The sequence below is a fragment of the Notamacropus eugenii genome, chromosome 7, assembly GCF_028372415.1.
Source record: "Notamacropus eugenii isolate mMacEug1 chromosome 7, mMacEug1.pri_v2, whole genome shotgun sequence".
NCBI lineage: Eukaryota > Metazoa > Chordata > Mammalia > Diprotodontia > Macropodidae > Notamacropus > Notamacropus eugenii.
The window spans coordinates 66,274,483-66,300,938 of NC_092878.1; the positions used below are offsets into that span (position 1 = coordinate 66,274,483).

Below are 26,456 nucleotides of genomic sequence, written 5' to 3' on the forward strand. Positions count from 1 at the left end.
TTTAATATTGTAATGGTATTCACCATACACTATTTCCTGGCAAAGATCTTTCACATTTAATGATTCAGGATGTTGATCCAACTATCTTTCTGTACTTGTGCAAAATGAAATGCAAGTGGAAATAAATTTGGAAGCAAATGCTTCAACTTTTGCACACCATGCAGAGTGTCTGACATCATATTCTGATTTCTCACATTTAATCCATCCTCTGGTTTCCATATCACAGCTCTGTGTACCCAAAAAAAACAATTATACTTGGATGGATGATGAGTAACGTCATGTAGTAGAGCAAGGAGATGGTTCACTGTGTTTACAGATTTCCTTTTCTTATGAAAGAAAATTCACATAAAACTTTTTAACATTAATTTTTCATTGATCTTTGGAGGAGAGAAATTATGCAGGACCCAAATTAATTAATGAAATGCTCGTAAAGTGTGACTAACATCAGGAATAAGGAAGCTCTTACCCTTCCTTTTAAAATAATGTGAATATGTAGATATGTACACTTGCAATATGGATCAGTAAAATAATTTATCTCATTTATCACAGTTCTGGAATACTTTGATGATGTAATTTCTTTTTACTTAAAAAGCAAGTTCTGTTTTCAGACTTTCAAACACGTTAAAAAGTTGAACTTGCAATTGGGTTTTCCTTTTGTACATTGATCAGTTTCTAGTGTCAGTGCATTAGACCTTAATATAGTTGATATAAGGACTTTTGCATACTAAGAGAATGGCCAACAAAACTTAAGAAAGCTGAATACAGTAGACATTACTTTGAGTATCTCACATATGTTTCCAGGAAAAACTAAATGAAAGCCAACGAAAATTATTATTTCATATGGCACTGAAACAAACATTCAACTCAGTGTAGGTAAGAGTTACTTATCCCTGAAAATAAAGGCATCAGATTCTAAGCAGCTTTAAGAATTAAATGCTTCTTTGTGCCTCTTTTGGGAGGTGGCCACTGATCCAAAGTCCTAATCACAATACAAGCGTTCTCAACAAACAGATCCCATTCCTTCATGGTTGATGATGGCCAAGGCTCCACAGGGAAGCTGTTATTGAGGGGGCTGCTGTTCTCGTCGAGGCTCCTGTTGAGGAGGTGGAGCTGGCCGGGGCCTCCGGATTGCTTGGTGTTGTCTCTGCCTGTAAGCTATGACTGTTCCCAATAGTAATGCGATGATAATCATGAGATAAATGTCCCACTCTGGTCCCAAAAGTTGGTCCATGTCAAAGTAGGAGAAGATTTCCCGTATCTTAATGAAAATATAATATCATGTTACATTCATAGAATGTTAGAAGAGAAAGTAAGTTTATTAAAAATGGTGAGATAATGTCAATAAACTGGAAATCAATACCAAATTATTTTATTAAAATATTTGGTTTTAGGGAGTACTTTGCTACCTCTTGGTAAGGATGCATTTATTCCCCCCTGTATATCAGCTCTCTTCTGGTAATGAAAATTGGACAGCTATACTGTTTCTCTGGTGTAACTGTCAGAGGACTTCAAGGTTTTGAGAGCTGTCTTTGAGGAAGTCTTCTTTAGGGTTTAGCAAAATAAATCCCTTTAAAAATAACATTTCCACTTATACTAAAGAAAACAAAGTGAAAGCATGGTATAGTGGATAGAGAGTCAGATTTAAAGCCAAGAAGACCTGGGTTCAAGTCCTGCCTCTGACATAAACTGGCTGTGCGACCCACAGAACCACTGCTCTAAGCAACTCACTAAAATAATCAGTTGCAGAGAAGATGTCAACTGGAATTGGTAGAGGGAATCCCCTTTTCAGAAGTTTCCTAAATCAATGAAATCACAGGTCCAGTTCCCATCCCTACAGATATCTATTAGACAGAGAACAAGCTAGGAAGTCTATGATACTTTTAAGTGTAGAAATTACAAACTTATCCTCTATTCTTATATGTGACCAGAAAACTGAAAAAGAACTATATTTGGAACTGGGATGGAGAATTTTTTGAAAAAGATTATTTGGAGGTAACACTTAAAAAAGAAAGACTATATAAAGTTATGGTATTTGGAAGGTCTCTAGCTTAGACAAAAGAAAAAAAAAAACACTCACGCTGGCATCACGTATGTACTGCAAAGAGTAAACAACCGCAAGTTTGCAGAGAGCCAGGAACACTGGAACTTGAGCATCTGGGCTGGCTTCAGCAGCCATGTCATAAAAGCGTTTGGCAAGGTGTATGTCCTACAACACAGCACACAGCATATTTGACACTGAGATAAAAATAAATCAAAGCTGTGTAACTTGCAGTTACTGCATAGCCAAGGTAGATGCTTCTAATTTCACAAGAAACTGTTCATTGAAAACTTAAAGAATTTGCCAAATTCCATTTGTTTGACATGTTTACTTACCTTCACCGTTTAACAATCCCCACAAATATCCCCATAATCCTCATTTACATACAAACTTTTAATGAAATCATTTAACCCTGCCTTTCTAATAATCTTTCTATTGAAAGCTAGGATAAACTTTGGTTTTTTTTTTTCAACATACACATGCACACACTTCCTTCAGTGTACATATATAACTATGTATACCCCTGTATATGTCAATATTTACTCCAGATATTTGATTAGCTCCTCATCTATCCACATAGGATCCTGATAAAATCTTTTAGTTACTTTTTGAACAAAAACCACAAGATCACAGGTTTAGAGCTGGAAGGGACCTTACAGATCAACTAGCCCAATATCCCCATCTTGTAGATGAGAAAACTGAGGTCCAGAGAAGCAAAATGCCTTGCCATAGATGACAACAGATACTAAGTAAGGAAGACTGGGATTTGAACCAGAGTGAAGTAGTGGAGATAACAATGGACTCACAAGCCGGAAGATCTGAATTTATATGCAGCATGATACTGACCAACTATGTGACCCTGAGCAAGTCACTTAATTTCTCTGTGACTCAGTTTTCTCATTTGTAATATAAGAGGGGTGGATTCAATGGGTTTTAAGGTCCCTTCCATCTCTAAATGGATAATGCTATGAACTAGATTCTTTGTTTCTAAATCCTGTACTCTTTTCACTAAATAGCACTATGCTATACCATTACATTCACCATATTTTTTTCCATTGCTCTTTAAGTCAAAACTGTGAAGTGCTGCACTCATTTCCATTAAGTATTTAAATAGATACGTATGTGTGAATGTGTGTGTATTGTTCAGTCATGTCTGACTCTTTGTGACCCTGTAGACAATAGCACACTAATACTGTCCATAGGATTTTCTTGGCAAAGATGTTGGATTGGTTCACCATTTCCTTCTCCAGCGGATTGAGGCAAAGAGAGGTTAAGTGACTTGCCCAGAGCCACATTAGTAAATGTCTGAGGCCATATTTGAACTCAGGACATCCTGACTCCAGGCCCAGTGCTCTATTCACTGAACCACCATATAGTTCTGTGTGTAAATATGTAAACATTTTTTAAAAACAAAGAGGGACTCTAGCATATTTGGTAGATCTTCCACAGAGAATCTACTGCTACTAATGTTTCTATTTCATCAAGTTGTCAAAGAGTAAGGAACATGCTTATCTGTTATCTTTAAGTATGTAGGTTTTAAGAAGGACCTTGGGCATTAAGAATTTTTTTTGTAGACTGGTAAAAATATGCAATGAAACAGTGTTCGAGAAATAATGTTGTAGATAAATTCCAGATATCAAAAAAAGTTACAGATTCCTTTAATAGATAAAAATTGGGCTTTAGTTGTCCTCACCTGTTTAATGCCAAGTCCTTTCTCATGCATATACCCCAGGTTAAACATAGCTTGTGCACTGTGCTGCTGCTCAGATGCGAGTCGATAATGAATAAATGCTGTCTCATAATCAACATCCGTGCCAAAGCCATAGAAATGATAGTCTCCAAGCTTAATTCTAGCAACGGTGTAGCCTAAGAGAAAAACCATACAAAAGCATTCCTTTAAAAAGGTTTATTCTACCGTTTCTTTCTCTGTTGATATTAAGCACATTTCCATAAAACAGATTATAACTTTAATCCATTCTAATGTAAGCTCCTTAAAAGCAGAAACTACCTTATTTCCTCTTTCTACACCTAGCACCTGGCATACAATTGGGTGCTTAATAAATGTTTACTGAATCAAATTTCTATTTTCAGTACGTAGATGCTGCCAGGAAATTTTCAGCCAAACTACAAACTGGGTAAAAAGAAAAGGCAAGGGACAGGAAGCTGAAGAACTCTTCAAGGCTGGACAAGGGCCCTCTCTCTTTCACTGACACTTTTTTGCACTGTATCCATCATTGCGCCTACGTCTGAAAGCGCTGCAGGGGGCCTTGGCTGAGGCTTGCTGGAACGGTAGAAAGCCATTCACAGAGCGAGGCGGAGGCCAAGATTACATGAGATGATGGTCTAGTTCTACTTTATCTTTCGTTCATATTCTCTTTTTAAGAAATTTAAAAGAGTAATCAGGTGCCATAAGGTAAAACCTTAGCCCTATAGAAGTTATGTAAGTTTCAGTCAACTTTTTAAACGCTACTAAAAGGTTCATCTTGAGGCAATTGCTACTTCCCCACTAGAATTAATAGCAGTGATCATGGGACCCACATTTCCATTTTAATAAAGGATAATAATAGCAGCTCACATTTACATAGGGCTTTAAGGCTTACAAGGTCCTTCCCCAAACTAGCCTATGGTAGGCGGCACAAGCCCTACGGCGAAGGTGATGAGACAAGCGCCCGAGACAACAAACGATATGCTTTTAGTAGTAGTTACTCAGGGGAAAAACTGAGAACTGAACTCAGATCTTTCTGACTCCAAGTCCAAGGCTCTTTCCATCACACTATGATGATGTGTAAAGTTCATGTAATGGTGGAGGAAGAAAAATTAGATCCTCTATACCTTCCAAGAACTCATCATGATAGATATAAGGATGGTAAAAGAATGAGAGAGTTTGGTTTTTTAAAAATTAAGTAAATTAAATTTACTGTGTGCCAAACACTATGCTAAGTTCTGAGGATACAAATGTGAAAGTAAAGATAGCCCTTGCTCTCAAGAAGCTTATTCTCTAAAGGTGAGAAAATTATAGACAAGAGAATAGAAGGTCCAGAAAGTTACAAGGATTGGGAGTTGGACCATGGGAACTAGAATGACACACTCCTTTCAGAGTGTGCCATTCAGAACAATGGCAGAATTGATCTGATCATGGTTTCAGAACAAAAAGGCAGATGAGTAAAGGGCATGTGTTGAGATAAATTAGCTGTTAATAAGATGGCTGTGGAGTTGGGAGTGAGTGAAACATGCCTGATTGACACTTGTCTGAAGTACTGAGACAATTAGGATGTTCACCAGTCAGGACAGCAGGGCCTCAGCACAGAAGTTCTAGAGATGAAAAGATTCTAAGGTGGGATAGGAAAGGAGGGGGGAAATAATTAAAGACTAGAAAAAATCGTGAACAGCTTTGTGGAAGAGATCGCATTTGATCTGGGCCTTAAAAGATCAATCCATTGATACTGGGGATGTCTTTCTCTCAAGGAACTTGGAAGATGAGTACTACATATAAAGGTACACAGAATGAACATTAAGAGAATAGATGTGAATAAATATAAAACAGTTAAATAAAAGGTAGTTTGGGAGGAAGGGCACTAGTAGTTGTGGGGATCAGGAGCTGCATCATGAAGGAAGTGAAAGATTCTTTCTGTGAGGCAGGGGTGAGAAGTGACTGCATTCCACACCTTGGGGATGGCCAGTGGAAAGTTATGGACAGAAGGGGAGTGCCATGGAAAAGGAACAATTTGGCAAGATTGTGAAGTTTAGAAATAAGTCAAAAGACCAATTAGCAGGCTATTGCAATAATGGTGAGAGGTGATTAGGGCCATACTAAAGTGGTATGTTATAGTTATAGAACTGACAAGATTTGGCAATTAAATGCTTTGATATGTGGGGTGAGGGAGAGTGAGGAGTCAAGGACAGTGCCAAAATTTTAAATGTGGGAGACTGGAAAAATGATGATGCCTCTGCTAGAAATAGGAACGTTTGGAAAGAAAGATACTGAGTTCTGTTTTAAATATGCTGAATTTGAGATGTCTTAGGGATAGCTAGTTTGAAATGTCCAACAGACTGTTGATGTGGGAGTGACATAAGGAGACATGGATTTAAGTTTAACAACAGGTAATAACATTCCTACTTTAGTATCAAAGTAGAGAATGGCAAGACTAAACTTTACATAAGTTACAAAAAATATGGCAGGATACCCTGGTAAAATTCACTACTGGAATGACAACTCACCTTGGGAGGCTGCCCTGTTCCAATGCAGCAAAGCTCTGGGATAGGTTTCATTCTCACCTACAATGCTGGCTTCTTCTAGAGGAAAAAGAGTGAGATGCCAATAAGACACTGCATACCATATGGCATGATTTCTGTCTTGCTTAATTGACAATGCTGGATGTGAGGTGTTTTTAGCAGTAACCTATTTTAAAATGTTTCTCCTGTATTGGACTAAGACACTTCATTTCAGAATACTAATATCATTGAACTGCAATATCCTCACATCAGCATAGTGTCTTTAACAAAAGTGTAACACAATGAATATATACTGAATTGACATGAATGCTGGGTTCAGGAAAAGCTATTAAGCAGAATCACAGTCACCATCTATAGAGCCTAATTTTTTTGTCACTACATTAAGCCTCTGTTTTGTTTTATTTCAATAAATTTACTTAGTGTGAAAGACATCCAAAAGATCTCCTACCAATACTTACGTTACTCTGCTATTTGAACAATTAAAGTGTTTAATTTTTTTATGTCTAATTTCAAGTTGGTCTGAATTGTCAAACACAATTACAAGAAAATATTAAATTTACTTTAAAATACTTTAAAAAGGCTCTAGTCAAGGTGAGTTCATAACCAGAATTCCATTTTTAGACTATGACTATTCAATTCAATTCAACGAACATCTACTGAGTATTTACAATGTACTAGGAATTGAGGAAACAAAGGAAAAAAAAGGAAACAAAAAGGTCCCTGATCTCAAGGAATTTATTCTGTTAGGAGGAAGGATTTAAAATATTCACTACTAAGTCTTAATTATAAGCTTAGCTTCCCAGCAACATCATCCTTCTGTGGATGGTATCTGTTTGGCTACATATATTCTATGTTTAACTAGGATGGTCAAGGTAATGCTTTGACCACTGAGGCAGTAGAGATAACTCCCATTAATGCTTCAGGGAGAAAACCCTCATTCCATTGAACATAATCAGAAATATATTTAGTCCAGTTTAAAAAAAGCACTTGGAGAACTAGGATACAAGAAAGAGTAGCATTTAAACCCTTCTCCAGATCTAGTGATGAAAGAATTATGCTTCTTTTCAAAACAGTTGAACTTGTCCTTTTGGTAAATACATGGTTAGTACAAATGCTAAGTACATGGTAAATATAAATACTATGGTTATTAGATTTGCTGGAGAAGATGATGTCATAACCTGTACCAACTTTCTGGCCTATATGTAATGCCACAGTGATGCTCTGGATTCAGGCACAGGTTTCTCACCTTTACAAGAAGAGCTACTTTTTTACTTCCCCAAAGGTCTGAGCTTTCTCAGGGCCCAGATGTAGGCGTCTGGCAAAGGTTCAATGACAATGGGGGTTGGAGGGAGACTACTGGAGTAAAGAGGGCTAGAGGGAGTCAAGAACAGCTGGCTTGGATACTTAATAGCATCTTCAATATTTACTAGTAGAGCTAGACCTACTGAGTCATGACCTCAGCTCTAGCTATTGTCGATAAGACAATAAATCAATAAGAAAAAATGTTACCATTTGCTTACATGACAAATGAAATCAAGACTGGATACACTATCTGGTTAGAGACTCAAGTTCAACACTGACATATAAGGGCCACAGAAATTGCCTTTAAACTGATACAATACTAAAGCCGGGACAATTAGTTACTATGTTTGACTATGTATCAAGAATCTCATTTGTTTGATTCCAACTGTATACCACAACTGAAGATGGTTCAGATGCAAGTGAGAATTTAGAGCTCTTAACAACTTAAGAACTCCTTAACAGTTCCAGTTACTACTACTTTCTAAATAATGCAAAAGACAGAGAAAACAACAATGAAGATTTCCTAAGGGAAATAGCTTCTCTGTGACTTCAAACTTTTCAACTATGTGTGAATTGCTATGTTCTAAAGTCTTACTCTGATCCAGAATGAAGGCTGCATTGCTTTGGGCCACTTCATAGCCTTGTTCTGCCAACAGGAGATATTGGACCACAGCAGCATTGGAGTCACCATCTTTATAACTGTTGTAGGCAGACATGAGCCTCTCAGACCAACGGCCTCTTTCACACACATTTTTAAATAACTGAGGAAAGAAAAAATAAATGGAAAGGGAGATGAGCTTCTTCAGAAAAAACTCTACTAGTAATTTCTGCCACAATACATTATATTTTTAAAGAAATTCTTACAGTTAAGACTGAGGATATTCTTTGGATATTTTGTCAAATTCATTTAATCTATACAACATTTCATAAATAACATCTGACATATATATTGGTTATGTGACCATGAGCAAGTCACTTGACCTTGAGGTGGGCTAAGAAATCTCTCTAAAATTGTAAGAGCAGGTGCTGACTTGCATCGGTAAAAGGGAGTTTTCTTATCTAGAAGTTCCCTATATCAACAAAATCAAAGGCATAGTCTTTCTCAACTCACTTTGTAACTGCAAGCACTATGGAAAACCACTTTAAATTGTTCTGAAACCTGAATCTGACATACCACTTGCTTTGATCACCAATTTTATATATTATCTTCCCCTCAAGAAAGATTCTCATGAAATATTTTGTAATTCTGTATAGGAAGTCTTCTTATGAAGACTTTAAAAAAATCTATTTGCTCAGAATTGATCATTTTTAGATGCATAGCTACTACACATCAAAAAGGAAGTCATTTACATGAGCTAAAGATGGGGACAACAAGAAAGACAGGCATGTGACATGATATGGGTTTAAAGTCAAGAAAGAACTTGTTTCAAGCTCTATTCTGACACATCACTGTATGTGCAATGCAGGGGAAGTCACTTCACCTTTCAATTCCCTAAGCAACTCCCTCAGATTCTAAATAGCAGAGCAGGTGCTGACCTGCATTGGCAGGGGGACTCTTCTCAACTGGAGCTCCCTAAAACAATGAAATCACAGTTCTGATCCAAAAGAAAGTTGGGGGAAGTTAGGACACAACTTATATGGAGAAAGACTCTAGCTCTTTAGAAATCTGAAGAACTTTGTAATAATCAGAGCTGTCTAAACAATAAAAGAGTACTGTTATGGGGTAGTAAGCTCCTTTTTATTAGAGGTAATCAATGAGAGGTTGTAAGACTATTTGTCAGAAATGAGTGGAAGAAGTCTATTTATCAGGCAGGAGAACGTACTAAGAGCCCTCTAGGTTCCCTTATAAGGCCAAAAAGGAAGTACGATGTACAGTTCAGAGCACTGTACTTACAGTGTAGGTACCTACAGTACCTACAATTCTCACACTCTCCCATGTCATAATTATGTATGTACACATCGTTTCCTCAAGGAGTTGTAAGTGGGATGTCTTTGTGTCTTTCTTTGCATCCCCAATAGCCAATCCAATGTTTGGCACATTGTTGCTGATATGAAATACTGAAATGGGAGTTTTAGCAAATGTGTGACTCATATCTTAGGATAGGCACTTTAAAGTACTAACCCCTTCGAGTCCCACATGCTTATCAAAGTATATGTTCATTTGTAGTCCATTTCCACCCTTGGGGTCATGTCTATAAAAAGGGGTGGGAGATTAAATTCCCTGCTCTACAAATCAGTCTTTACATACACAAAATGGTGGGAAAGAGAACTCACCTCCACTGCAGTATGGCATGATCTCATTACTCCAGTGCCTGTGGCATGCATCTGGGCCAGATTATAAAAAGCCAAGATATGCCCTCCTTGGGATGCCAAATTGAAATATTTCAAGGCTTGTTTATAATCTCTCTTGACTCCAATGCCATCTGCAGGAAAAACAGCATCCAATGTCATCAATACTGGCCTAAAATCAGGTCTATTTTAGCAGCAGAGAGCCTGGACGAATTATTACAATAGGGTAAACATCTTATTGGAGAAGAGCACTTGTTCAGGTAAGAGGGTAACTAGATTAACACTCACAGCTTACAAAGGCGAACATAATAAGAAGTTAACTACATTAACACTTAAAGCTTGTGAAAGCAAATACAAATACAAGGTCCTAAGGATTGCATTATGTTGCAGTAAATCACTGTAACTGAACTGATAGCATAGTTCCTTCCACATAGCCAGAGTACCATCTAGTGGAAAAATCAACAAATTAAATTTTATTACTGCAGTAGCATGCTACTTACTGTAATACATAGAGCCCAGCTGAAGTTGTCCATCTACCCATCCTTGTTCAGCAGCTTTCTGAAAATACTTCAGTGCTAGATCATAATTCTGTAGAAAGATGGGTTAAGCCATTTGACAATTTAAAAGGATAACAAATAATCAGGTCAGTCATTCACAAAGGAAGGGAGAAAAGTACCTGTCCTACATTCTATAACAACAAGTAAGGACTATGCATTTAATATTTTTAGTAAGAGGCAGAAAGGATAACATGAGATGTGCTTTTCCCCCCCTGAGTTGAGTATTAGAAATACCTACCCTCCAAAGGCTAAAAAGTTTTAGCCTAAAATGGTAACAACTCATATATCATTTTAAGTTTTAGACACTGCTCACATCAACTGTGTGAGGTAAATAAAGTTTTGTTATATTATACCCATTTTACAGATTAAAAAAACTGAGCCACTGAAAGGGTTACATGACTTGCCCAGGATCACATGGTAAAAGAAGAGTTAAATTCAGAAATCACACTCCTGATCCTGAGCCCAGTACTCTGTCCACTACATTATCTTGTCTCTCTACATTACACATCTCTGAATACAAGTATATATGCAGGACATTGGATCTCAATTTAAGAAATAGTTTAAATTTTTTATTATACACCATGCTGTAAGATATGGGTAACTCTTGTTCCGCAATTTGTCCAGTAGTAAAACTGAGACTTCTCCTTGCTATTTCCTCAAACTATGAAGTTGCCAAAATGTTATATAGGGTCAGTGGAAGAATTAGCTGTACATGTACGCAGTTGAATTTTCAAATAAATACCACTGCTAAATATTAATTTTAGTTTTCAGAAATGATCAAGAAAAAATAAGAAATTATTTCAAGTTACTTTTTTTAAATTTTAGTTTATGGAATACTTGAAAGTTAATATGAGAAACCTATGATCTATAGTCTTAAATTTCAAATAAAAATTAAGAGTTTTTGCCACTGATTGCCTGACATCCAAAAATACTAGTGGTATATTAACACAGGAAAAATCCCATTTTTAATCAAATTTGATAGGACATCTCATTTATTTGTTGGGGTCTTGAGTTAAAATGTATAAAACTTCTAGGGAATCATAATTATAATCTTCAAGGATTTTTGAGATGAAACAGCTAGAGTGTGGTTAGTCTTGTGAAAATCAGTGTTATGAATAAGACAAACCAGAAGCCATCTTGGGCAGACCCTCACATACTCCACTTTCTCTCAACTAGTACCAAAAAGAAGCTCTTTATCATGCTGGACAAAGTAGGTATTTTTAATTCTCTTTTGAGTGAGCTTAGTGCAGAATGAACAAAATAAATTATATATAAAGCTGATATACATGAAGATATACAAAGTTGAGAGATAAATGAAAGTATATAAAGTTCAGTCAGTGGGGCTCAAGTAGTGGGATTTGGAATGTTCCAAAGAAAAAGGTAAAATGTTGGCAGAGAATCGATAGAGCAAGTTATATATGTATTTTGGTTGTTCTTCCTGAAGGAAGCAAGGTTTCCCATGGGAAAGCACTTTCCCATAGTCCTTCAGAATAGCAATATCTCAGAGCAATATCCCATGGCTCTTTGTAGTACTATTAAACTTTCTAGAAATACAACAAAATTAAGAAGGCTTAGGACTAAGATTTTTGAAGTAATTTGGATATATTAAGTGGGAATATAAAGAAAAAACAAAACACTGTCTTCAAGGAGCTTACATTCTAGTAATGAGATATGACATAAACACAGATAAATGTAACACAAAACAGGCAGTGATGGGGTCATGTGAGAGAACAAAGTGCTCTAGGAAGATTTAAGGAAGGAAAGAACTAACAAGTGGGTAAGATCAGGGAAGGCTTCATGGAGGAGGAGGCGGTGTCTGAGCTGTTTACTGAAAGGAGGACGAGATTCAGGCAGAAATAAAGAGGGGGCATTAATGGCTTGGACTGGGGGAACAGTATTAGGATGCTTTAGTTGGAATGTGTGAAGTAATGCAACAAGTCTTAAAATGTGGGCTGGAGTCAGTTTATGCAAGACCTTACAAGCTGTTAAATTGCTAGTATTTCATCCCAGACACAATGGGAACCACTAAAAGTGTTTGTGTATAGGAACTATATGGTCTGATTTGTGCGTAAGGAAGGTTTTTTTCATGGCTATATGAAAGATGAATGAGACGATGGAGGCTGAAAAAAAAAATGAGACCAATTAAAAAGTTATTATAACATTCTGGTGAGCTTGAGCTAAGGTGTCATTGTAAAGAGTACAGAGAAAGGAATGGATGCAAGAGATGTGGAGAAGTGACAAGGCTTCACAACTGAAAGGATATGGTGAGTGAAGGAGAAGGAAGAGACTAGGATGACTTTAAGGTTAAGAACCTTGGTGTTATACCCATGTCAATTACTTCAATATTTTGTGGACCTGACCATCAGTTTTCCAAGATGAAGGGTTCTGTTTTGGACATACTGAGTTTAAGGTTCAGGGAGAACATCCAGGTGAAAATGGCTAGCAGAAGTTACAGATAATGAATTGGAATACAGAAGTGAGATTAAAAGTGGATGTGCATTTGGAACTCACATGCATGGGATCTGGTGAAATCACCAAAAAAGAGAAGATGGTGAAATAGGGAGAAGAATCAGAAAAGAGAAGTGTCACAGAGACCAACAGAAGAAAGATTATCAAAGAGAATGGGATTTTGATATTAGAAGCTACAGAAATGCCAATGAGGAAAACAACTAAAAAGCTATGATATTTAGCAAGTCAGAGACTCTATGTGAGTAGCTGGATGAGAAAGACAATTGCAAAGAATTAAGAAGTGAGAAGCAAGTGGTATAGTAGCATCTTTCTAGGATTTTTAACAATGAAAAGGAAGAGAAATAAAAGATGACAGCCTGAGGAAACAGTAGGGTCAAATCAAGGTTTTCTTTTTGTTTTAAAAGATGGAAGAGATTTGGGAATATTTGAAAGCAACAAGGAATAAGTGAGAAAATATTAAAAATGAGAGAAGAAGAAGGAGGAAAGGATCAGAGGGTAAAGCTCCAGGGGAGATGGCATCATAGAATAAGTGTTGGGAATGAAGGCTTGGAGAGGTTAAATGAACTTGTCCAGGGTAACACACTTAAGAAAGTGGAAGAGCTGGAAGATGACCTAGGTCCTAGAAGACTCTCCACTCCAAATCCAGTATTCTTTCTCTTGTACCACATTTGTCTATTCCAAGAACACAACTAGAGGAGTTAGCCTTGACCAAGAGAAAGAAGAGTCACCTCTTCCTCTGAGATCACCGTAAAGGGGAAGAGGATAAGGTAAAGATTTAGAGAGGTTCTGAGCTGTGGAGGAGAGGAAATAAAGAAGTTCTTGACATATGGCCTCAAATTTCTCATTAAAGTAGGAGGGAAGACCATCTGTTAGGTGAGAGAAGAATGGAGGCATTGAAAGGCTTGAAGACTTAAAATTTAGTTAGGGAAACAGAGCACATGCAAAGTTTAATAGAAATACAAAGATCCATATGCCAAGGTCCAAATGAGTAGTACAGTTATTGCCAACTGTGGTAATTAAAAGAAGCCCTCTTCACCCTTCCATCTTCTAGGATTCCTAGCTTTCTGCAAAGCATTGCTCAGATGTTACCTCCTAGGTACCTTTCCTAATCTTTCACTTTATTAGTAGTTTCTCCCTCCTGAAATTACTTTGTAGTATTTTATATATACACTGCATTTATTTATTTGTGTCCATGTGCATCCTTTCTCCCCACCCCTCTCCAGTAGAATGTATTTGAATGAATGGCCTTTTTCTTCATTTTATCACATAGCCTAGCACAGTATCTTGAACACAAGAGCTGCTTAATTTTTACTGAGCTGATGTGACTTCGTGAAAGAAGGCCTTAAGTTAGAAGGACAACATAATATTAATTATTGCTTAATTGTAACTTTCTGAACATCTCTCGTAAATGAAACTGCAAATTTTCTTTTATAAAAATTCAGCAGAATTCTTATAACATATACTACCATCAACTCCAAATGGTGAAAACTCAAAAATGGAAAATAAAAGGTTATAGAAGATTGAAGAGAATGAGATCAAGTATCTTTCAAAACTATGTCTAGGGAGAAGATTTCCAATTAAACAACGGAGAGAGAAGATGATAAAAAAAAAAAATAGAAAATTTTACTATGTTAAGTTAAAAAGTTTTTGGTGAAAAATACAACACCAACACCATTCCCAATAGCTAAATGGTCATAAAATATGAACAGTTTTCAAAAGGAGAACTGAAAACTCTGTGACTACATGAAAACATGTCCCCAAATCACCAATAATAGGAGAAATGTGACTTCCAGATTTCCAGACTTCGAGATGGCTGCCTGGGTGCAGGTCCTTCTTACTCTAGTTAAAACCTAAAAAGATGAACCAGACTGGATGATGATGGAGGTCAATAAAAAAACTATAATTAGTCATTTCTACCCCCAAGGTGACAAAAGTCAGTCAAAGGAAAGAGGGCTATTAGCAAAAGTTATTCTGAGACTTCACTAGATTGCCAAAAGGTTTCATAGCACAAAAAAGGTTAAGAACCTCCACATACAGGAGAAGATTCAAGCACCTTAATGTTTTCAAATAGTACTGTTTTTACTGATAAAAGAGAGGACTGAGGAAGGGACATGAATTGGCTCTTTTCTGAGGGTGTTCAAAGGGGAAAAAGAAGAGAGGATAAAAGGAATTAGTGGAGGAAGGAGGAAAGAGGAGGTAGAATTTGCTATTTCTCATAAGTGGGGCAGGGGAGGAGAATATACAAATGTGAGGGAAGGGGCGAAGTGAATAAGATGAACCTCACTTTTATCTGAACACACACACAAAGAAATATCTCAAAGTCAGCAGGGAGATAGAGAAGATGGTTAAGAAGGAGAATGGCAGAAAGTGAATAGTTGTAAGCAACAAAGGTAAATGAGAACAGAAACAGGCCAGAGACACTTGGAGGATGTGAGGTTTTGTATTTCAAGACAGCAAGAGTAGAGGGATCCCGAAGAAATCCCCAGGGGATAATTAGAAACCACAGAGTGGATGCTGGAAGCAACTGAGAATAGCAGGAATCAGTGTGGCTGTGCTAGTGGCTCATACAAGGTAACTGAGGTCCCTTGCATTCTGCCCTGAAGATCCAGTACTCTGAAAATGAAAGATCTAGAAGGGCCTAACTCTGGGAGGCAGAGGTAAGCACAGGAACCCAGGAGACCCAGCTTAAAAACACCCAAAAGTGAAACAAGGAGTGGAGCCTGACGCTAAACTAAAACAAGTTGTAATTCAAAACCAACACTAGAAAGAAGACAGCAACAACTATCACAAATAATTGTGAATCCAGAAATGCTTCAAATTAGAAGGTGATAGTAACCCTCTAACAACTTCAATTAGGGATTCAAAGAATAAATAAAAAAGGACTACATGAATATCTCAAAAAATGAAGCAAGAGATAAAAAAAATGAAATAAGAGCTCTGAAGTAAAGAACGAGATGAACAAATAACTTAGAACAAAAAATTGTGGGCATGACCTAAGTAACATCAGAATGGACCAAGGAGATGGCTCCAATAGGCAAGAACATAATCAAAAGAAGGAAAACAAAAAGAAAATATAAACTATTTCATATGAAAAATAACTGATATGGAAAAAAAGTCAGGTAGAGAGAATTTAAGAATCACTGTAATCCATGAAAAACATGACGAAAAAAGTCTTGACAGTATTAATAGGAATCATAAAACAAACCAGAATGATTAGAACCAGAGGGCAAAGTGCAGACAAAAAGAATTTAATGATGACCTCTTGAAAGTCAGTCCAAAAGGGAATATCAGTCCAAATCCAGAGCTTCTATATCAAAGCAAAAATATTGAAAATAGTCATAATAGAGTTTGAATACCAAGAAGCCACAATTAGTATCACGTAAAACCTGGAAGCTTTTTTTTTTTTTTCATTTTTTTTTAATTTAATTTTTAACATTCATTTTCACAAAATTTTGGGTTCCACATTTTCTCCCCTTTTGTCCCCTCCCCCCACCCCAAAACACCGAGCGTTCTAATTGCCCTTCTGCCATTCTGCCCTCCCTCCCTCCCCACCCCTTCCCTTTGGAAGGCAAGCAATTCAATATAGGCCAGATCTGTGTAGTTTTGCAAATGACTTCCATAATAGTAGTGTTGTGTAAGAACTAATTATATTTCCCTCCATCCTATCCTGTCCCCCATTACTTCTGTTCTCTCTTTTGATCCTGACCCTCCCCATGAGTGTTGACCACAAATTGCTCCCTCCTCCCTGTGCCCTCCCTTCCATCATCCCCCCCACCCTGCTTATCCCCTTATCCCCCACTTTCCTGTATTGTAAGATAGGTTTTCATACCAAAATGAGTGTGCATTTTATTCCTTCCTTTAGTGGAATGTGATGAGAGTAAACTTCATGTTTTTCTCTCACCTCCCCTCTTTTTCCCTTCACTAAAAAGTCTTTTGCTTGCCTCTTTTATGAGAGATAATTTGCCCCATTCCATTTCTCCCTTTCTCCTCCCAATATATTTCTCTCACTGCTTGATTTCATTTTTTTTTTTTAAGATATGATCCTCTCCTCTTCAGTTCACTCTGTGTACTCTGTCTCTATGTGTGTGTGCGTGTGCATGTGCATGTGTGTGTGTGTTATCCCACCCTGTACCCAGATGCTGAATAGTTTCAAGAGTTACAAATATTGTCTTTCCATGTAGGAATGTAAACAGTTCAACTTTTGTAAAGTCCCTTATGACTTCTCTTTGCTATTTACTTTTTCATGCTTCTCTTCATTCTTGTGTTTGAAAGTCAAATTTTCTTTTCAGCTCTGGTCTTTTCATCAAGAATGCTTGAAAGTCCTCTATTTCATTGAAAGACCAATTTTTCCCCTGAAGTATTATACTCAGTTTTGCTGGGTAGGTGATTCTTGGTTTTAGTCCTAGCTCCTTTGACTTCTGGAATATCCTATTCCACTCCCTTCGATCCCTTAAGGTAGAAGCTGTTAGATCTTGTGTTATCCTGATTGTATTTCCACAATATTTGAATTGTTTCTTTCTAGCTGCTTGCAATATTTTCTCCTTGATCTGGGAACTCTGGAATTTGGCCACAATGTTCCTAGGAGTTTCTCTTTTTGGATCTCTTTCAGGCAGTGATCTGTGGATTCCTTGAATACTTATTTTGTCCTCTGGTTCTAGAATCTCAGGGCAGTTTTCCTTGATCATTTCATGAAAGATGATGTCAAGGCTCTTTTTTTGATCCTGGCTTTCAGGTAGGCCCATAATTTTTAAATTGTCTCTCCTGGATCTATTCTCCAGGTCAGTTGTTTTTCCAATGAGATATTTCACATTATCTTCCATTTTTTCATTCTTTTGGTTTTGTTTTGTGATTTCTTGGTTTCTCATAAAGTCATTAGCCTCCATCTGTTCCATTCTAATTTTGAAAGAATTATTTTCTTCAGTGAGCTTTTGAACCTCCTTTTCCATTTGGCTAATTCTGCTTTTGAAAGCATTCTTCTCCTCATTGGCTTCTTGAACCTCCTTTGCCAATTGAGTTAGCCTATTTTTCAGGGTGTTATTTTCTTCCGCATTTTTTTGGGTCTCCTTTAGCAGGGTGCTGATTTGTTGTTCATACTTTGCTTGCAAGTCTTTTATTACTCTTCCCAGTTTTTCCTCCACCTCTCTTATCATGATTTTGAAAATTGGGCTCTTTAAGACCTTTTCCCAGAACTGATCCCATTGAGTGGGCTGGGATGTAGAAGCACTGACTTCCGTGTCTTCCCCTGATGGTGAGCACCGGTCTTCCTCATCAGAAGGGAGGGGAGGAGAAACCTGCTCACCAAGAAAGTAAACCTCAATAGTCTTGGTTTTTTTCCCTTTTCTGGGCATTTTCCCAGCCAGTGACTTGAGCTCTGAATATTCTCCTCACACCCACCTCACCTCCTGATCCTCCCAGCCAGCGCTTGGGGTTTGAGATTCGAATGCTGCTTGCCAGCCTCAGGGCTTTGGGCGGGGGCAGGGCTGCTATTCAGTGTGTGATTAAGTTCAGGTGCTCAGGTGGGGGCAGGGCGGGCTCAGTTCCCTCAGGGGGTTTATGCAGAGACCTTCAACAATGGATCTGGGCTCCTGCCTGCTTGGGGAGCCCTGGTCTGCTCCCGCCTCTGCTGTTGCCTCCCGAGGGGGCCTGAGTTATGGGGGCACCCCACTCCCCTCTCGACCCTCCAAAGAGACCCTCTCACTGACCCCCGTGGCCGCTGGAGATCCCGTCCCTGAACCCCGCTCGGATCTTTTCCTCTTGGTGCCGCGGCCATGGCAGGGCTGTACTCAGCTCCCAGTCCCGGCGCCCAGTCCGCAGCGCGAAGGACCTTTTGCGAGAGGTTTGCAGGTCTCTCTGGAACAGAAATCTCCCTCGCTCCAATGTTCTGTGGCCTCTGGGTGCAGAATTCGCCGTGAGTTACTTCTTTGTGGATGTTCTATGGGTTGTGGGTTCGGAGCTATGTGTATGTGCATCTTTCTACTCTGCCATCTTGGCTCTGCCCTCCCCCGCTTTTTTTTTTTTTAACAATAAACAAAGAGAAGATCTTGGAATACAATATTTCAAAAGGCAAAAGATACGGACTTACAACCAAGAATAACTTACTCAGCAGAATTAAGTGTAGTACTATAGAAAAAAGTGGAGCTTTAATGCAATAAAGGACCCTTAAGCATTTCTAATAAAAAGACCAGAGCTGAATAGGTACTTTGAAGTACAAAAACAAAGAATCGAGGGAAACCAGAAAGGTAAATTTATTTGAGCAATTAGAAAGGCCTGTATGAAGATATAGTGCTAACATTCTAACAGAGAAGGAAAGAAGTTCTTAACCTTGGGTTTACATTTACATTTCAAGATGTCTGTGAATTGGGATGTGGGGGGAAAATATTTATTTTTGCTAACCACTAGTGAAATTTAGCATTTTCTATAATGATTTAAAAACATTTGGAAGAAGAAAGGGTAAAGGGAATACCTTAATGTAGAAAGGAGGAAGAAGGGGTAGAACTTGCTATTTCTCATAAATGGTGTGTAAGGAGCGTATACAAATGTGGGGAAAGGGACAAGGTAATAGGATGAATCTTGCTCTTATTTGCAGATTAAAGTAAGCAGAACTGCAAGAATAATTTATATAAAGACAATTAAAAAAATCAAAAACTAAACCAACTCTTAAAGATTTGAGAACCCTGATCAAAGAAATTGGCCAACCATGTCTCCATGATGAAGAATTTCACTCATTTACTAGCAGAAAGGTGATGGACACAAAGTGAAAAAGAGACATATGTTTTTGGAAATGGCCACTTGCATCGATTTTATTTGTTGACTATGCTTATTTGTTACAACTTTTCTCCCTTTTCTGTTTTTTAAATGAATAGATATAAAAAAATGGAGAGAACCATTTTTAAAATGTACATAAGAGAACAGAAGGAAATTCAGAAGAAAGCAAAGATATGCAGGACAGTTTCGAAAGCAAAATATAGAATTTATTATACATATATTTTTAAAAAGTGGTATAAATAGAAATTCAGCTTTATAGAAAATCTTTTTTTTTTGGGTACATGAAAATGTTCTTTTTTTGTGTTTTAAGTCCAGAAAAAAACTAAAAGGAGAAATGCAAATTCAAAGAACCCTAAGTTTTTACCTCATACCACATGAATTAGCAAAGAAAACGTAAGACTGGGTTTTGATGGGTGGTGGGTCAGGTATTCTCATGTATGTTGGTAGAGCTGTGAAGTGTTCCATCTGCTCAGGATTACAATTTGGAATTATGCAAGGAAAATAACTAAGTTGTCTTTAACCTTTGACTCAGCAATTCCACTACTGTGCATATACCTTAAGGAAGTTAAAGACAGATTTAAAAGCTCACTACATACCAAAATATTCATTGCAGCATTCTTTATAGTAGAAAAAGAACTGAAAACAAAGTGGATACCAATAGTTTGGGGAATAGTTGAAATGATTAGGGTTTATGAAATATAATATTGTATGGTAAGAAAAGATGAATATTAGGCATTTAGGGAAGATTTGTATGAACTAATATAGAATGAAATGAGCTGAGCCAAAGGAACCATATAAAGAACTAGAAAATTGTAATGAAAGATCACTAAATGGAAGTCAAACTCTACCTCACAGTAGAAGACCGTGAGGGCAGAATATTATACATAAATATATATGTATGTATATCTCTTTCTAGATATAGCTATGGTTGCTATATCAAATGCTTTAAATTATTTTTATTTAAATTAATCATTCTTATTAATTTTATTCGTAAGGGAAGAGTTTCAATTGGGATACGTGTATACGAAATGACTAAAAACAAAAGGCAAAAACAAATTTTAGAAAGTTTAAAAAATGAGGTAAATTCACAAATCAACTTCAATGGCTTTTTGGGGAGAATCTTCTTTCTTTTTTGCCCATTACTGTGAAACAGTATTGCTGTACTAAGCCAACAATTCACTTTTGAACTTTTCAATGAACTTGGTTGGCCGGCTTTAGGCTAACTGACCAGGCCTCCATGAACATGCCCTTTGGTTTGCCTATACAGTATTTTAGAAAGGGCCTTACTATTTGGGGCCTTGAATACAGCGATTCTGGAGAGCCTCTTACCAGGGATGACTTGACACTAAGGAAAGAAAAAGACAATAAAGAAGAGGGGGAATATTGAAATTATGAAAGAAGAGTGGAAGACTTTCAATCTGTGTTCACAAAATGACTAATGAGGTTACCAACAGGGAATGCCAGAAAATTATATATACGCTCCCAGCTTACTCATTTTTCATTTGAGCTGGCTGTTGCAGTTAGTCTTTTCAGTTCTATGTTCTAATACCCTCATTCAAAAGCTTCTTTCATGGCTGGGTGACTGTGATATCAAACTACAGCCAGACACTGTTCCCTCTAATACATCTTACAGTTATTATTTTAATCTTTCTAAAACACCCCTCTTCTCATGTCATTCTCCTGACTACAAACTTTCAATGGCTCCTCACTGCCTACCAAATTAAGTCCAAAATCCTTTGCATGGTATTTAGGTCCTACCACGGTGTTCTGACTGTGGGGCCACTGTGGATAAAAGTGACTGCTTGTCCTCTGTAACCTCACTATTGTTGACCTCATCAGAAAGCCTACGTTTAGTCTCCCCTTTATGTTTCAAATCACCATCATTTCTTATCTCCTAAGCCACAGAAACTTAGAAGGGCAAATACAGAATACCTAGTCCAATTCCTTAATACTATTGATGAAGAACTGAAGTCTTTAGAGGTATGTCCTAGTTAAAGGTCCCACTTCTACTAAGCAGAACTCCAGGTTTCCTGACTTAAAATATAGTACTACTTGCACTACACCACATTGTCCAGAACCAATTTAGGGAGAATATAACTGGTCATGGGCTAGGAAGGCCCCTTAAACTCCTGGTGAGAAACTAATCTTCCTTACCTGTGTGCTGGCACTATCCCCTCATCCCATCTACTTTCAGGCCATGCTAACATCCTCACCATACCTTGATCATGTTTATTAATGTTTCTCTTCAGATTTATTGTTCACTTTTTTGAACTTAACCTCTTTTTAGATCATTGCTGGAGCTTATGCAGGAAAATAAGACTTCTCTGCACCCTTACACAATGCCATTAACTATGTCTATTCAAGTCTTCTGCATCTGGTACTCATGGAGTATTTAAAAATTTAAATTTTAAAATTTTAAAAAGTTGAAATGAAAGTGTCTTCTAATTTGTATACTCTAAAACATTTAGCAAAGTGCTTTCATACACAGTAAGCACCTGAAAGATTTGGTTACTACACTGACTACTTAGGGAACAAGAGAAATAGACAAGTTTGACTGGAACATAGTTCCTAGAGGGAGAAAATGTTGGAGAGGGAAATAGGGCCTACATTTTGGAAGGTTATAAATCCCAGACTGAGGCATTAGCCTCTATATAAGGAAATAGGAGCCACTGAAGGTCTGAGGCAGGATGTGCTGTATCTACTGGATTACTATTAAAATGAGAGTGGGGAAGAAAATCTAAACAACAAATAATTCTTGAGTGATAGTAAAAGGCTCAGCTTTGACTGATTAATGCTTCCTTTCCTCAAGAAAATTAGGCAAGATCTAAGGAATAACCAAATGAACTTCATAAGTAGCTCGTTGGCAGAAATGTTAGAATGATTGCTTACCACTGGAACTCCCCTCCCATATAAGTAAGCCATTCCAAGTCCACTCTGTCCAACCGGGTTGCCCTGAGAGAGATCAAGGTATAGGCTAGTTAAAAAAACATACAGAATAGAATCCATTTGAGAGAGAATATAATCCATAAGTTAAATAATAAGGGATTGCAAATGAAATGCTATATGCATGTACAATTATTAAATGCTTAAAAATTAGAATATCTTTTTTTCTTTGCAAAAACTGATACAATACTGAATTCAGGACAACAGAAAACTTTTAACAACTTTTCTGTAAAGAAAGAGAAATGGTAATTGTTTTTAGTTACTTTTCTGAAGGATATTCTGTTCCATGTTCCCTTTATGACAACTGAAATTGCTACTGTCCTCTACAAAATGGGTCTGTTGTATCCCATATAAAAACAGTAGTTCTCAATTTTTTTTCTGTTTGAGAGGATGTAGAAACCTATGTGAATGTTTTTTCCTTAGAACTTCTGAATTATGGGGTAATTAAAGTAGTAACAAAATTTCAGTGATCTTTACTAGAACAGTTCTGCTAACAGAATTTAGGAGATAAACCAGAAAAAGTTAAGAAGGAAAGCCTATCATTGCTTTGTGACCCAAAGGACAAAAAACAAGTATTAATCAATCAAAAAGCATTTATTAAGCATTTCCTAGGTGACAGGTACTCTGCTAGGTGCTGGGAACATTTAAGACAAAAATGAAATACTCCTTTACTCTTAAAGAGTAAGTGGATGTGTCTCTCTGTGCATGTGTATAATATATGTGTGTATATATATATATATGTATATTATCTATATCTATAATCTGTACATGTGTATGGACGAAATGAATACAAAATGAATATAAGGTAATTGTGTATGGAACAGAATAAAGTACTAGCAGTTGGATGGACTTCATGCAGAAGGTTGTGCTTAAGCTTAGTATTAGGGACTTTAGGGATTAGGGATTTTAATCAACCAATCAAGAAATATTTATTGAACATCTACTTTATGTGGGGTATTCTGCTATGTGCTGGAGTTACAAATACAAAGAATGAAATAATCCTTTTTCACAAGGAATCTATACTATATCAGGAGAGACAATATGTATACCTATACGTATATACTAAATATAAAGGAGTTAGGGAAGGAGAGTACTGGTAGTTGGGGGAGGTTCAGGGAAGACTAAGTTCTTAACCGTTTTTATATCTTAGAGCTCTTTGGCAGTGTGGTAAAACCTAAGTAACCCTTTCTCAGAATCATATTTTTTGATGTATAAAACAGGATATAAAGGGTTACAAAGGCAGACAACAGTAAAAAAAAAAAAAAAAAAAAGATAGAATTTTTCCCATACAACTTCCCATAAATCTATCCATGGATCTCCCTGTGAAGTGCTTTAAAAATCAAATGTAGTCTATATCTGATGTTAAAGGTAATACTATAAAAGGTGGGAGTGATGAGAAACTGTTTTCTAGGCACAGGAATAACTACTGTATATGAGCAACATTAAGATGGTCAATTCAGCAATATCAAATAATGTGTGAAGAGGTATAATAGGGCTGGAAAGATAGGTTGGGTGTTAACAGATAATGAATCCCAAATAAAAGGCTTTATAGTTGATCTTGAGCATAAGAAAAAGCCTATGGAGTTTACTGACTGTGGAGTGACATAATCAGATCTGCATTATCCTGAACAAAAAGGAATGAGCTAACAACATAACTAAAGAGCCAAGGAAACCCATTTTGGAAACCTTGTGATATAAGGACTAGCATCATTGTTTGAGTCATGTATCCAGTGAGGAAAGAAGTCAACTTCTTGGAAACATCTTGGATATGTGACTTCTCATTATATCCTCTTTCTTTAAGACCATTCTAGTAAAAAGAAAGCCTAAGGTAATATAAAAGCTAACATAATTTATGAATTTCAGAGAATTAAATATAGCTCATGGGTTAAATATTTCAATACTATATTAAATCTTAAAAACAAGAGTATATGATTATAGATATTTTCTCAATAGGTAAAGTCTCTCAATGTAATAAAAAGAGGAATTCAATTTCCAAAGCTCAGGGTATTATCCTATTGTCTCAAAATATTTCCTTTTAAAAATTTTTTTCGGGAGTATTTTTTCCTTACCAATTCAATTAAAATAATTCATACCAAAGAAACTGGAGGTAAACGCTTATAGTTAGTAAATTTTGTCACATATTTGATGCAGATTTTCTTACCATATCAGCAGCTTTCTTGAAATAATGTAGAGCTGTCTCATTACTCTGTGGTACAATATCACTTCCCTCTGAATACATCTGGGAAAGAAACACCAGTTTAGGTAAGAGCAATAATATCCTACCAAAACACCCCTACATTTTTTTCTCTTTTCTAATTCATTGTTTCCATTTTCCATATAAGATTTTTTAAACAAAGTTCCATATTAAAGCTTATTTCCCTTAAGAAAAACATGTAAAGCAGCATTAAATGAGTGAAATATTTTAAAAGCCAAAATATTCTAATATTCAGATATATTTTACATCATCTCTTAATTAAATGAACCAGTCTTTAACAAAACATCTACAATTTTGTTCCCAGAAATGTCCCAGAACAAGTCATTTGGAAAAGAATTTTTTCTCCAGGTAGCTCTAACAAGAGCAACAAAATATATAAGTTAATTCAAAAGATCCTAAACAATAGATTGCCAGGAGTGCCTGTGTGACATAGGCCATAAAGAAAAAGCAGTACCTAGAACATTCAAATACTGTTTTTACTTGGGTCAAGTGACCTTATATAAGCTAAAGAAAATGAAAACATACCTTTCAGCATAATGAAATAACTAACAACCGAATGATAGAAAGGTTCTAAGGGATAACAAAAAAGTTTTCATTTACCTTGTATGACAGCCAAGAAATTTTACTTTAGTGGTTGGAAAAAATTGTAATTTATAATCCTTAAGACCAAACTGCTTTTGGTCACCTTGTACATATTTAATTTTCCTATGCCCAACGCACTTTGAAATGTCCATGTAAACTTGTTTTAATTAGTTATGCTAATAATTTGTTTTCAGCATAGTGTTAACCCAGTATCAATACTTAAACTAACCGATTCAGTAGGTCCCCAAAATATATATTTTCCTCCTACAGGGTAAAAAAACATAACTATGGATTAATAACTGAGTGACAGCTATCATACCAGGAAAATTGTGGCAAATACTAATAATGGTTTTCACCATGGAAAGATGGCTACAATAAACACAAAAACTTTAGCTTATTAATAAGAAATATAAAATGCAAAAAGTCAAATTTCTCATAATCAGTGGAACAGATTAGTTACACAACAATACAGAAGCAAAGGTTATTTAATACCCTAGTATTTGATAAATACAAACACTCCAGCTATTGGGTTAGGGATCCTCTATTTGACAATAACTCTTGAGAAAACTAGACAGCATTACTGAACAAATTAGATTTAGACCAATCCATCACATCTTATATAAAGATAAACTCCAAATAAGCACATGAACTAGATATAAAAGGTCACATCATGAACAAATTAGAGAAACATGGAAACAATTATCAGATCTATGGATGAAAGAAAAACTCATAACCAAATAAAACAGAGAGGTTCACAAAAGATAAAATGGAAAATTTGACTATACAAATTTTTTTGCACATCTGGTAAAAGTAAGGTTAAAAGGAAAACAACTGGGAAAAAAGTCTTTACAGATGATTTAAAAGGGGAAATGAAAACTCTGAAAGGAACTTTGTATAATTTAATTTAAATAATTTAAGAAAATCTCAGCATGGTTCTTTCTACATATAATGATTGTTAAAAGAAGTTTTAATTTTTAATTTACTTTTTGCAAATCAGAAAACAGCATAATGTATCTGCTACATACACAATCATATCTTTTTACTGCTTAAGATGTAAAGATGT

At 36.5% G+C, this 26,456-nt stretch overlaps 1 protein-coding gene across 3 annotated transcripts in view; it reads right to left on the minus strand.

Moving 5' to 3' along the window:
* Positions 1-353: 353 nt before the first annotated feature.
* SEL1L (SEL1L adaptor subunit of SYVN1 ubiquitin ligase) overlaps positions 354-26,456 on the minus strand; it is a 64,328-nt gene continuing 38,225 nt past the window's right edge. For 2 of the 3 annotated variants that reach the window (XM_072623189.1, XM_072623191.1), the window contains exons 13-21: positions 24,758-24,835; positions 22,543-22,605; positions 10,363-10,450; positions 9,848-9,996; positions 8,169-8,334; positions 6,257-6,331; positions 3,732-3,904; positions 2,078-2,206; positions 354-1,258 (exon numbers count right to left, since the gene is read on the minus strand). In XM_072623189.1, coding sequence (XP_072479290.1) covers positions 1,061-1,258; positions 2,078-2,206; positions 3,732-3,904; positions 6,257-6,331; positions 8,169-8,334; positions 9,848-9,996; positions 10,363-10,450; positions 22,543-22,605; positions 24,758-24,835 — 1,119 coding nt within the window. In that variant the 3' untranslated portion in view covers positions 354-1,060. The remainder of the gene's footprint in view (positions 1,259-2,077; positions 2,207-3,731; positions 3,905-6,256; positions 6,332-8,168; positions 8,335-9,847; positions 9,997-10,362; positions 10,451-22,542; positions 22,606-24,757; positions 24,836-26,456) is intronic. The other variant, XM_072623190.1, reaches the window with a different exon arrangement.